The sequence below is a fragment of the Balaenoptera physalus genome, assembly GCF_965194825.1.
Source record: "Balaenoptera physalus genome assembly, chromosome: 11".
NCBI lineage: Eukaryota > Metazoa > Chordata > Mammalia > Artiodactyla > Balaenopteridae > Balaenoptera > Balaenoptera physalus.
The window spans coordinates 109,052,408-109,066,026 of NC_138896.1; the positions used below are offsets into that span (position 1 = coordinate 109,052,408).

The window sequence follows — 13,619 nt, forward strand, 5'->3', positions numbered from 1 at the left end:
GCCCCCACTTGCTGCGATTAGACAGTGTCCGAGCGCAGCAGCAAAGACCCAACACAGCCATACATAAATAAATAAATAAATAATAAATAGATAAATTTATTTAAAAAAACAAAAAAAACTAGATCCAATGATGGGCAGCAGAGCTGGGTTTCGAATTCAAGTTTATCCCCTCCTCAAATAGAAGGACCAATCTGACCAGGGCCACGTAGTGGCCTGGCCACCTGAGAGCTGCAAAAGGAAAGAACAACGCAGCTGGTCAGACCAGGGAGACCTCGGCAGAGGTCTCTGTTGCCCCGCACGGTTGAAGTTATTCACAAATGAGTGGAATTTCTGGAAGCCTTATTAGCAGACCGTGCCATTACCTTCCCGGATAAACACAGGGGTTTCTGGCTACATGGAAAAGAGTCAGCGAGGAAAGAAGATTAAGGACAAGGCAGCCAGGCCGGGGCTGGCTCAGCGGTCAGTCCATCACCAGAGGGAGCCAGACCACCGCTGGACACCCACCTGCTTCAGCGCGTTCCGGGCAATCGTCTGGAAGGCCTGCTCCACGTTGATGGCCTCCTTGGCGCTGGTCTCGAAGTAGGGAATGTTGTTTTTGCTGTAGCACCAGGCCTGTGCCCGCTTTGTGGCCACCTGGAAGAAGAGGCAGGGCATGTATGTGCAGGGAACAGCGGGAATCCCACCTGGGAAGGACTGTCCCCCCTCACCGCCCCGGTCACCCCGCTGGCTACACACAGTAGAGCCAGGAGCCAAAGCACCCCGTCTACCACCCACAGCTTCCGACCCTCAGCTGCACTAAGATTAGAAGCAGCTTCTGAAGGGAGTAAGACACCGGCCTGGGAAGAAGTAACCGTCCCTCCTGGGACCTCGAGGCCCTCAGCGCAGGACGGGCCTGGAAGCTTGGTCTTATTCTGGGACCTCGAGGCCCTCAGCACAGGACGGGCCTGGAAGCTTGGTCTTATTCTGGGACCTGAGGCCCTCAGCGCAGGACGGGCCTGGAAGCTTGGTCTTAAGCTCTGCAGCCCCTTCTGTTACTGCTCACGGCACCTCACCTGGCCACACACCTACGCACCAGAGCCCCGAGGCCCTCACCCTGCCTCCCATGTCCTGACCTTTCCCCACCCTAGCCCATTTTCAGGCATGAGAAGGACTAAGGCACCTAGGAAAGGGAGAAAAAGAGATGAGTGGTCAGAAATACATGTAGCTACGATTAAGAGTCTACATTCCCCAGAGCAACGCTATTTGAAAGAAACCTAGAGCAATTCTGCTCAAAGCCAAAGCATCTCCTGTCCTGTACACACGGGGATCAAGGGGGGGCCCCTGAGGTGCTGAGAGAGCACGTGAGAAGGTCACACCCGAATCCCCTCCTTCCCAGCGCAGAAAGGGAACGAGGCTCAGAGGCAAAGGTGCTATTGACCCAAAGTCACAGCTGCAGGGGTGGCATGGGGGTGTGGACTGGCCTCCTGGGCCCCGGTCCCCAAAGGCAGCTGGCTGGGAGGTAGTGCACCCCCAGAGCCAGTCTGGGCTCAGCACAGAACCCTCCAAATTCACACGGTACCCCAGAAGCAGGGGGCTCTCACAGGAGAGGAAAATGCTAGAAAGCTCCTCCTGGGCACCGCAGCCCCGGACGCACTGGCATCTGAGTGCCCTCGTCAGATGAACACAGCGTCAGACTCAGGAAGCATCCCCTATTTAAGAGTGCATGAGCCAGACTAAGTGCAAGTCTGCCTTTGCGTCCGAAAGACCAAAATATCCCACGGCCTCAAGGCAAATCAAGTCACCGGGGCCAAGAGGGCTGGCCGCTGCAGGCAGCTCCATGGGGTGGACTTCCTACTTTGTTGCCGTAATTCCCAAGGGAACACCAACCACTGCAGACTTTGGCTGCCCGCCTCTCCATGGGGAAGCCAGGATGTAGGTCTTTACAGGTTAGGGAGCAAGGCCCCATTCCAAGGGCTGGGCAGGTGGCTAGTTCGTTGTCTCCCACACCCACCCCCGCATGGGGCACACGCAGCCAGAGACATGGGGTGTAGATCCCTGAGGCACGTCGTTTTTTACCAGTCAAATCTAAAAACAGCACCTGTCATCCAAAACTTAGCTGCCCCTTTACAAGAAGGCCCTTCCTGGGACTCAGGAGCCCTAACCCAAGCGAGGGCAGGTTCTCCGGTCCTCCAGCCCCCCGGTGGCGAAACCCCGCATCGCTGGCGCTTACTTGTCTGTTCTCGAGGTCAACCTTGTTCCCCAGCACGACGAAGGGGAAGTTCTCAGGGTCCCGGGGGCTGGCCTGGATAAGGAACTCGTCTCTCCAGCTGTCGAGGGTCTTGAACGTGTTGGGGGCAGTCACGTCGAACACCAGGACGCAGCAGTCTGCGCCCCTGTAGAAGGCCACACCCAGAGACTGGAACCTCTCCTGCCCGGCCGTGTCCCAGATCTGCGAGAGACAAAACGGTCGTTCCTTGGGGCGGAGCGCCAGGAGTGGGGTGTGTGGAGGACGCCAGGGGCCCTCCCGGAGACAAGCACTTCAGGATTCATCAGGGAACAGACTTCAGCACCCGAGTGTCCAGACCACCCCGACAGCAATGTGAGTGGACGTGTCCCATGAGTCTGGCGGATGCTAGAGAAATGTTCATCTTGATCCAGGTGGTGGTCACATGGGTAGATGTTTATGTAAAATCTGCACTGTAAACATAAGATTTATGTACCCTGGGAACTTTCTGGGGGTGATGGACATCTAGGGAGGTGATTATTCATTGAATTGGACATTTATTTTTACTTTTGGCCGTGCCGTGCGGCTTGCAGGATCTCAGTTCCTCAACCAGGGACTGAACCCAGGCCACGGCAGTGTGAAAGCACCGAGTCCTAACCACTGCACCACCAGGGAACTCCCAAACTGTACATTTAAATGTACACATTTTACTGTATGTATAAAGTTGACCTACAAAAACCCCAGTATGTTTTATTTATATTATACCTTAATTAAGAGACAAAGGAAACAAAAGTACCAGAAAGGGGGGGGGGGTGCCGGGAAGGAGAGAGGGGGAGAGAAATAAAGGGACAAGCAATGTGAGAACACGCCATGGAGGACGGATCCAGGTCGCTTCTGATCAATGGACCACTAGGCACTCAGCTCAAAGAACTTCCCACCATTCACTGCCACGCCAGGTCCAAGAGCAAGGATGCATTTCCTCAACGCCCCAGATTCCAAAAGGGCCCCTGGTTTGCCTGGAGAGGACTAGCGTTCTCCAGAATGGCCGCACCCCCGCAGCGAGCCACGGTGCCGGGGTCCAAAGCAGTTCGCAGTTACTTCCAGCTGACAGTAGTCTTCACCTCTTGGCTCCACTGTCTGTTTGCAGGAAACCACTTAGCTTCAGAGCAACATGAGAATCTGGACCATCCTCATAACCCAAATAAATTTCAACCTTATGTCCAAAGCACCAGCCAATGAGCCGAAGGCCTGCGACTTAGACCAACATGGAGTGTGGACTGAGCCACGACAGTTTCACCTCCAGAAGCAGCGTCTGCAGAAGGAGGGCTGAGCTCCTCCCAGGCAGCCCACAGCACTCGGGGACACGCCAACCCCACCGTGGCCACAGACAGCTTCCACTTCAGGTAGGAAGAGCCTCGCCGCACAGAGCGCACACGGGATGCTTGCGCAGAGTGAGCGAACACGCACGAGGAGGACCCAGCAGAACAGGGCAGCGTCGTGGGAGTCGCGTTTCTCTACTACTACCAAGCTCACGATGTTCTAAACCCCACAGAACCTCCCAGAATGTTCTCCAGAAGGAGCCCTGAAACATAACATGCAAATGCTGAAGGTTGGTTTTCCCTTGGGGACGGGCTCAAACAACATCATGGCAGACAGGCGCAGGGCCAGGACTTAAATATTGTCTGGAAATATCTAAAGCTGGGAACGGCAGCATTAGAACCCCTTAAAGAAGTTCCCATAAAGCAGTGCAACTACACAGGCTAAACTCTGGCTCACAGACGGGCCAAGGACAGTGCATGTGGAAGGGGGCTGTTGTGGTCGCCCGTCAGTGCGGGGCAAAGAGTGCCCACCCCAGCCCAGAGGTTACCCTCCGAGGAGGGCAGCTCTGCAAGGCCCACACAGCCCTCTCTTCCGACGTATGGGGCCCTCCACAACCAGCACACGACGCCACAGGCGACCAGACTCCGGGTCACAGCTCTGGCCGCAAAAGGCCCGACCACGGCAGCCTACCCCTGCCCCCGCGTGCTCCAAGCACTCTGGGAAGAACCTTCCTGAAAAGGACACATCCTAGTGGCCACGGGCGCTCAGCGTGCCCGCAGGCGTGGAGTCAGGAGGCTGTGGTAATGTCCACACGGGGCCTAGTGGTGCTCACACTACGCGGAAGGAAGCAGCCGCCGGGAACCAGAAGAAGTGATGATAAGGCTGAAGGGCAACGAAAGAAACAAAGCCGAAGACTCTGCCTGCTCTCAGTGGGCAGGGACGAGCACCGCCTGCCCCACGCGAGCAGCAGGGCACACGTGCGGACACACGGTCTCTGTGGACAGCGTGGCAGCAGCAGGACCCTGTGAGGGTCACCTCTGTGCTCTCCTGCTGTCCAACGTCCTACCCTGAATGCGTGTCCCTGAGTGGAGAAAAGAGCCTTTTCTCATAAAAGAAGACCAAGGTGGAGGGAGAATCAAGAACTCCGTCACAGCAGGTAAAAACTGACAACTACTTCTATAAAGAGAAACACAGGAAAAAAAAAATTAAAAACAGAATTAAATATAGGCTTGGACAACAGCAACAAAAAAATTCCCATCAGAGAAATAACATCGTCACCATGTAAACATCTGGGTAAGTAAAGCAAAAGCCAAAAAATGCCCCGAAACTCTTGGCGTCCTCCCACCCAGAGGTCGTCACGAGCACACGTCCTTCTCTAGGTGCCCGCGGTGCAGGGTCACTCACGCAGCTGCAATCTCAGTGCACAGGCCACTCCTCTCTGCCCCACGAAACACACAGCACCCTCCCCGGCGACAGCCCACATCCTTACTCTGCCCCACGGACTCAGCAAACCACTTCACTCGTTTTAAAAAAATATTGCGGCCAATTTTCCATAATTATAAGTAACTCAGTAATGAGCTTTAACACTGAGAGTCTTCCCTGTATTTCAGATTGCTTCTTTAGGACAGGATCCCAAGAGCAGAATTACACAGGAACTTTATGACTCTTGGCGGAACCAAATGGGTATTTGGAACTCAGATACTGAGAAGGCAAAGTAAGGAATTAAAAAGAAAAGTTGAAAAATTGAGGGTTATTCTTAACAAGTTTCCAAAATTAATTTAACTTAACACTTAGAAAAGTACAGTCTTGTGGCTATGATCTTTCAAAATCTGTAATATTTTAACTGAAATACTTTATTTTCTACCTTCAAAATACACCCAATATATCTATCTACCCACAACTCCAAGGTGACAACTATTAACACTGCTGTTTTTACGTCAGTTCTTCAGGAAGAGAGTCAACCCTTCCTCACAGCCTTCCTTCCCTTCCCCCCAAGAAGTAAGCGGCTCCTGAGACCTGTATCACAGAGACAGTGTATGTAACATAATTACATACAAGATCCTCTGCATCTTTTTGCTGTTTTTTTCTCCAGATGTTAACAGCTGTACAGTATCCCGGTGCCTTAAAACACCACCATTGCCTCCCTGGTCCTCTACATTATCCGTAGTTTCTCGTGACTGCACAGAGGCTGCAGTAAGCATTCTTCCTCACTTCTCGTCGGGCCCACAGTTTCCTAGGCTCTGAACCCAGATGCAGAGTGGCTGCTTGTCAGGGATGCGTGTGTGTGACAGTGGAGAGCCAACTGAAGTCTCCATTCGAAAGGCTGCACGGATATATTCCCACCAACAGTTTGAGAATATTCTACTTCTAGCCAAAACTCGATTTTGTCAGCCTTTTAAATTTGCAATTCCTTGACGTCAGGCCGCAGGACGTGGTTTCTTCTGAGAGTTGCCTGTTATCCACTAGGTCATTCTGCCGAATGGATACTATTAGGCATTATTAACAGTTTCTCCCAGTCTGTAGTTTGTTACTTAGAATCTTGTTATTCAGATGTTTACTGTGGTCTACTATCAATCTTTAACCTTTTATGAATTGTGCTTTCTCTATTTTAAATGTCTAAAGTTAAAACAAAAAACAAAAAAAACTGTATTTTCATTTTACAGGTTTTCATTTTGTGCTTTTTCCATTCAGGTCTTGAACACTCTGGCTACTCCTCACCAAATGGAAAGCCACCGGCCCAGGCCCGTTTACAGTATGACTTGCCCTCTGACTTGTCCTTTCCCCATTCTGCAAAGCCACCTATACCTACCCAGCGTCCAGCTAGGTGTGCCCTGTTTCTGTGCCCCCCGTCCCCTTGATCTGTGGATCTCTGTGACAATATCATACTGTTTAAATTACTATGGCTTCATAAGTTACCTTTAGGTTTTTCATGCACACTTGACTCCATCTAATGTTTAATACCGATTGATTTCTAGCTTCTTCCTGAACAATATAAGAAATTTTAAAAACGCACCACAGTCACTAGTCTTTCCCCACACATTAAATTACACAGTTTCAATCCCGGTTTCCTTGTACTAGTCTGAAGCTACATACTCTTAATATTAGGGTCATAATTCTAAAAACAGATGCATACGCACAATTAAGTTTATCTCAGTCTATCTCATCTCAGACCTTTCCACTTCTGCCTGAAGTGTACCTCTCAGGGTCTCTGCCCCGAGCCTAAGGAGGCGCTCGCCTTCCTTCTCGGAGGAGGGCATTTCCAGGGGGTCAGAGCACTGCGGACAACCCCCGAGCTCACACCCCACAGCCTGCCCGTTCCCACTGTCAGCCTCACCGCCGCTCCTCCAGGTCATTCTTTTTACTCTGGCTGCCTTCATCTTAAAAAAAAAAAAGAATTTTTTTTCCGTAGGATTTTTCTAGACTTCTTTATTTCTCCTGAGTCTGTGGATTTGATGCCACATCAGTTCTGGAAAATCCTCAGCAAATACCTTTCACCTGTTTGCTCGCCTGAGACTAATTGAGTCCAACCTACTCACTGAATCCTGTTTTTACCTCTTTTCCCCATTTCCCACCATTTTTCTTCCTTTCAGCCCTCTTGTGGTGTGTATCCTATCTGTTGCTAAAAACACTCTCTATATTTCCAAACTGTGGTTATTGTATTTCATTTTTAGAAGTTCTACTGACCTACACCACCTGCTTAGTTTCTTCTCCACAGATACACAAGATTGCCTGATTTCTTTAAATACAAAGACCACTCTGAATTGCCAGGGGGGTTTCCACTGGTTCTTGCCTTGTGGTCTTAATTTGAATTATCTTTTTTTGCAAGCTGCTAAAGGCCCGTGAAAAATAGGTGAGGATTCCTCAAGATCTATAATGATGACGTCTTTGTCCGGAGATGATGGCTTTCATTTAATTCTAGTCTTTTAAACTGGCTGCAGGAGCACAAGGGCCAGCCTTTTGTTTCAATCTGAGGACCATGTTCTTTTTTCCACCCTTTCCAGACTCTGCTTGGTGCCCTGGCTTCTCCAGATGGGGTTGACTCCAGGAAACTCAAAGATCCGAGCCCATGGTACCTGTGGGGCTCTATCAGAATGGCCCCTGAGCCAGGAGGGGCTGGGTCTCGCTTCTCATCAGCCCACCTGGCTGTCAGAACCACAGCGTGGCTCTCCATCTGCTTCTCCTGCTACGGGACACGGGAAATCTTCAGGTGGCATTTGACCCTGGCACCCTGAATACATCCCATTTCCCTTCTGCTTTCTGTTGCAGCCAAGAACTCATCTAACTGCTGTTCCTTTATCTGTAACCTGTCTTCTCTCTCCAGTTGCTTTTAGGATTCTGATTTTTGGCACTCCAGTTTTGAGTTTACTCTTGAGGTAATTTGCTCAGCTTAATCTTGAAGTTTACTGTTTTCTTCAGCTGTGTTTAATCTGAGGTTTAACCGTTCAGTTTATTTCAGTGACTATTTTTTCACTTCTTGAAGTTCTACTAAGCTTTCCATATCCTCATTTTTTATAGTGCCCCCTTTCATTATGGTTTCCATTCCAAGAAATCTCTAGTCATTGTGAGCATTTTCTGCAGGACATTATTTCCCCTTGAGCTCATCCTCTGTCCCTATAGGGTGGTCTTATCTTTGTTTTTGCCAGGAGTGACAGAGGATTATGTCAGATCCTCCAGACTAAACTCTCTGTGCCTGGCAGAGCAGAAACTGAGAATCCACACACAGGCACAGTGGGGCTGGGAGTCTCCAACCAGGAAGCAAGCAGCAAAGCCCCAGCCTGCACCCCACATGCCAGCTTTGCCACTTCCGTGGGCTGAGGTTTGGGGTCCTGTTTTCACATCTTTCCAAGGTCCTAGATGAGTGTGTGTCTATGTGTGCAAGGGGGTTCCTAGATGAGTGTGTGTCTATGTGTGCAAGGGAGTTCTGAGTTCTGGGCCCGCACTTTGTGCAGTTCACGCCTCTTGTCCTTGATGACAGACAGAACTCAAGTCTCTGTTATAAATTCACAAATCACCATGGCAGGAGCCCCTGTGCTTATTATGATGAGCTTTCAGTTCTCTCTTCTTTCCTGTTATCTGGTAATTTTCTTTTCTCTCAAGCTTGGCTTATTCAAACTTTAGTTACACACACACACACTTACTATTAAAGTATACTCTGACTTACAATATTATATTAGTTTCAAACGTACGACACTGTGGTTTTATATTTTTGTAAGTTACAGAAGGACCGCCACGATGTCTAGCTACCATCTGTCATCGCACAGAGCTATTACAATACTGCCGATTATACGTTACTTCCCCAGGACTTATTTATTGTGTGACTGGATGTGTGTACCTCTTACTCCCCTTGACCTATTTTGCCCACCTCCAGCTGTACACTGAACACCTCTGTGTGTACGCCTGCGGTATGGGGGAGCCACATTAGCCCCATCCTGGAGGTTTGAGTTCCCCTGGGAGCATGTGACAGCTTGAGGTCAACACATGTAAAAACTATCTGCAACCTGTACCATCCAAACATTTCAGCGAGCCCGGTGCTCGCTAGGACCCCCATGTCTTAGTCTCCCCAGGACATCATTTAGCAGAGAAAGTAAGGAACAACTGGTGTGGAGGTGGGAGCTTCCAAAGACAACATCTGGGCTGAAAGTTGACGACTTCAGGATGGGTGCAGCTGCGTGACCAAAGGGCCTAGCAGGCAGAGACACGTGCAACTACAGCTTTGTAAGAGCAGCACCTGATTTGGAAGGACTGGCAGGAGATGAAAAAGTGAAGAATAGTTTGTAGCCGGAATGCAAAGGCTTTTAAAGAGCCATGTGAAGGAATCTGTTTTTATCCTAACTGTTGAAAGGGAAGCCCTTGAAATCAGATTAAGCTGATACATGAAAAACCACATTGGCTTAATAGAAACACAACTTTAAGGGCTACAGATAGGACAGATTATAAGAAGCCAGAAAAACTAATTTAACAGCTGCTGTAAGAACCTAGGAGAGACACAAAGATTTTTTTGGCCTAAAGCACTAGGCGAGGGTATTAGAAAAGAGACAAGTTACACATTTTGGAGACATAAGACAGGAACCTGTAGGTTGCCAAATTTACAGCAAACAAACAAAAAAACAATGAAAACCAGGAAGTCCAGTTAAATTTGAACTCTGGAAAAAAATGAAAAATTTTTAGTATGTCTCACACAGTATTTGGGACATACTTGATGTCTTGCATTTTATCTGGCAATCCTACCTGTAAGCCAATTATCCATGAATATAATAGTGAGATCTCAAGAACAGGGAGCGGAAAATGCCTGGGCATGAAAAAGGGGTAAAGACGAAAGACCAAGGCTTGGCTGGCAAAGGTGAGACATGCGCTTACCTGCATTGTAACTAGTCTGTCATCCACCATCACCTCCTTTGTCAGAAAGTCTGCTCCTATTGTGGCTTTGTACTGATTACTGAATTTCTTGTTCACATACTGGTTCATGAGTGATGTCTTACCGACTCTGAAATTGGAGAAAAACCACAAGTATAAGTCAACTAGGAAGGCACTGAAAACTGACTCTGACGCCTGCAGCTCGGAAGGAACCTGCCCGTCCTGCAGGAAAACAAGGCCCTGCCCACCCCCATCAGAGGAGGAAAACTTCCCAGTTCACTCGCCTGACGACATGCTTTCTCCTGGGACAAAAACACAGGGTACAGATGCGGGCCAGATCTGGAAAAGCTGCTTCTAGGTTCTGGTATAGTTGGTAGAGCCTAGTATTATTATTTCTCTCCTTCCAGAAGCATGCCAACAAATACTCTGCTTCTAAAAGAAGCCCCAGCAATAAGATCGCTCCACTAGTCCAAAAATATCTCTGCCGCCTTGGGTGTGTCTCCATTGAGTGGTTGCTATTCAGTCCAAGCAAATAATAGCCAGAGGAAGCCACTGGCTCCGGGCAGACATTTGCACCAGTTATAACCAACCTGCTGCTGCAAAGTTTAAAATCTGAAGCAGAAAAAAGCACCAATATTCCACCAAACCAGAATCTACCTCAAAGTATGCTCCTCCAGAGGTATTTTCCAGTAAGAAAACTCAGCAAGAGACAATGTGTGATTTTTTTTTTGGTGATGAGGTAGTTAGGGCAGGCCGAAGACAACGCAAGCCTTCCTCACAGCCAGTAATACCTTCCTTTTCACAAAGGAACACATTCATTTCACATGTAGAGGGGACCTGGAAATACAAACAGCCCAAGGCAGTGTTCTCCACCCGGCCACGTGCACCAGAATTTCCAGGGGGAAAAGACAGGAAATCTGTAATCAGGCAAGTTTGGGTAACACAGGCTAAAAGCAGTACTTTCAATCCTGACAGCATACCAGCGGCACCAGGAGGATGTACATGAGTGGGAGGGGGGGAGAGGGAGAGAGAGATGAGTGCGCGTGTATGTAAGCACTGCCAACCAGGTCCTACCCACTGGTCTGGGCAAATGCTAATTGTTAAAAGGCTCCTCGGGTGATTAAAACAGCCAGCCAGCCACGGTAGAAAAAGCACTGCCTTTTAAAAAGAACTTTGGAATAAGGAGGTGCACCTGCATTTATTATCATATTATTTTTAAAAATATGTAGCCTCCAGTCTGAGTTTTCATGGGTCACTTCAGATGCCAAGTCTGAAAAGCTTCCCAAGTAACCCCCTGAATCTTAACAGTGATGAAAGAACTAGTTAGTTACCCGGTTAGCGGCAGATCTGAGACCCAAACCCAGTTCTCCAGTCCCAGGCTCTACTGACTCAGGCACAGCAGGAGGAGGACACAGGCGTACCTCACTTCAATGCGCTCTGCGCAAGCTGCGCTTTTTACAGACTGAAGGTCTGTGGCAGCCCTGTGTCGAGCTGGCCGTAATGGTCATATCGGCGCCACGACCTAGCCTGGGGCAAGCTGTCTCAGAGCCCAAAGCCTCGTGTCTGTGCGGTCTCTGCAGACACCAGCAGACACCAATGGCATTTGCTCACTTCATGTCTGTGTCACATTTTGTTAGTTCTCGCAATAGTTCAAACTTCTTCATTAGTATATTTGTTATGACGATCAGTGATTCTGATGTTACTACTGCAAAAATATTACGACTCCCTGAAGGCTGAGATGATGGTTAGCATTTCTCTAGCCATAAAAGCATTTAAATTGAGGTGTGTACACTGTTTTTAGACATAAGGCTACTGTACACTTAAGAGACTACAGTATAGTGCAAACATAACTTTTATATGCCCTGGGAAACCAAAAGGTTCACGTGACTCCCTTCACTGCAATACCCACTTCGTCGCAGCGGTCCAGAACCAAGCCCGTGGTATCTCTGGGGTCTGCGTGTGCTGCACAGCGCACCCCAAACCTCCATCTCGTGGACACGGCGCCAACGGCAACAAGCCTACATAAACAGCGCTCCCTAGTCTAACCAGCTTGGGAAAGGGATTCCATGAAATTTTTTTTTTTAAATATATTTTCTTTGTTTTTGGCTGCGTTGGGTCTTCGTTGCTGCGCGCGGGCTTTCTCTAGTTGCGGCGAGCGGGGGCTACTCTTCGTTGCGGTGCGCGGGCTTCTCATTGCGGTGGCTTCTCTTGTTGTGGAGCACGGGCTCTAAGCACGTGGGCTTCAGTAGTTGTGGCACACAGGCTCAGTAGTTGTGGCTCGCAGGCTCTAGAGCGCAGGCTCAGTGGTTGTGACACACGGGCTTAGTTGCTCCACGGCATGTGGGATCCTCCCAGACCAGGGATCGAACCCGTGTCCCCTGCATTGGCAGGCGGATTCTTTTTTTTTTTAAATAAATTTGTTTGTTTGCTTGTTTATTTTTGGCCGCGCTGGGTCTTCATTGCTGCGCGCGGGCTTTCTCTAGTTGCGGCGAGCGGGGGCTACTCTTCGTTGCGGTGCGCAGGCTTCTCATTGCGGTGGCTTCTCTTGTTGTGGAGCACGGGCTCTAGGCGCGTGGGCTTCAGCAGTTGTGGCTTGTGGGCTTAGTTGCTCCGCGGCGTGTGGGATCTTCCCGGAGCCACGGGGAGGGCTTGAACCCGTGTCCCCTACACTGACAGGCGGGCTCTTAACCACTGTGCCACCAGGGAAGTCCCCCATGAAACTATCATTAATTGAGTTCAAACAGCCACCCTTTTGCCCAAATTGGGGCACAAAGGACTACCTGACCAGGCGTCATTCAGATTGCTGCTGTGCTCCTACGAGCACGGAAACGTAGGGCCCTAAGGGCACGGCTGTTAGAGATGGAAGCAGCAAATGTCAGCACAGAGGGCATGAGCTCCAAGCGGGTGAAGTGTAAGTCCAGGCCAGCGTGCTCGCCCCAGTGCAGGAGGGACACTTACCCAGAGTCCCCCAGGATGATGACCTTCAGCAGCACTTTCTTCCTCGAGGTCATCCTTCAAGCTGGAAGAGAGGAGAGCGCACGTGAGCAGGAAGGGAACACCCAGGGGGCCCACCCCCCCTGGGCACAGAACGTCTCGCAGCCCCAAGAGCACCGCGCCTGAGCCCTTCCGCCGGCTGCTCCCCGCCGCCCAGGGCCTTCGACAGAACACAGCATCAGTACTGGAACTCTGGACCCAAGAGCTCGGCCATCCCGCCCCTGGGAGGAGTCTGAAGGAATGATTCTTCCACTTGGATGCTGGATCAATGCTCCATTTACTCAACAGCTGGGTCCTGCTTCAGGCAGGTCTCTGCTCAAACATCACTCCTCGGAGGTGACCACTTTATGTGAAGTAAAGCAGCACACCCTCTCCCCGTTTGCTGTCTGTCCTTTTACTCTGCCTTATTTTTCTTCAGAGTACTTACCACTACAGTTGACTCTTGAACATCTCAAGGGTTAGGGGCACTGACCCTCCACTCAGTTGAAAATCGCTTGTAACTTTACAGTCGGCCCTCCGCATCTGCGGTCCCGCATCCACAGTATCGACCAAGCAGGGTCGCGTCATTCGTGCTGTTCAAGGGTCAACTGTACTTGACATTTTAATGTATTATATTCATTTCTCTTCTCCCTTTCCTAATAATTTCTGTGAAAACAGTTTTATTCCCCACGGTTTTATTCTCCAGTGCCAAGTAGAGAATTATCAAATATTGGGTTAATGCACAAATTAATATTTGACTTCGCAGCTC

General features: G+C 49.7%; 1 protein-coding gene across 1 annotated transcript in view; it reads right to left on the reverse strand.

Annotated features, from left to right (window-relative positions):
- Positions 1–13,619, reverse strand: part of RAB7A (RAB7A, member RAS oncogene family) — a 70,868-nt gene that overhangs the window by 3,715 nt on the left and 53,534 nt on the right. The window contains exons 2-5 of the mRNA XM_082414034.1: positions 12,836–12,896; positions 9,881–10,007; positions 2,210–2,428; positions 505–633 (exon numbers count right to left, since the gene is read on the reverse strand). Coding sequence (XP_082270160.1) covers positions 505–633; positions 2,210–2,428; positions 9,881–10,007; positions 12,836–12,888 — 528 coding nt within the window. The 5' untranslated portion in view covers positions 12,889–12,896. The remainder of the gene's footprint in view (positions 1–504; positions 634–2,209; positions 2,429–9,880; positions 10,008–12,835; positions 12,897–13,619) is intronic.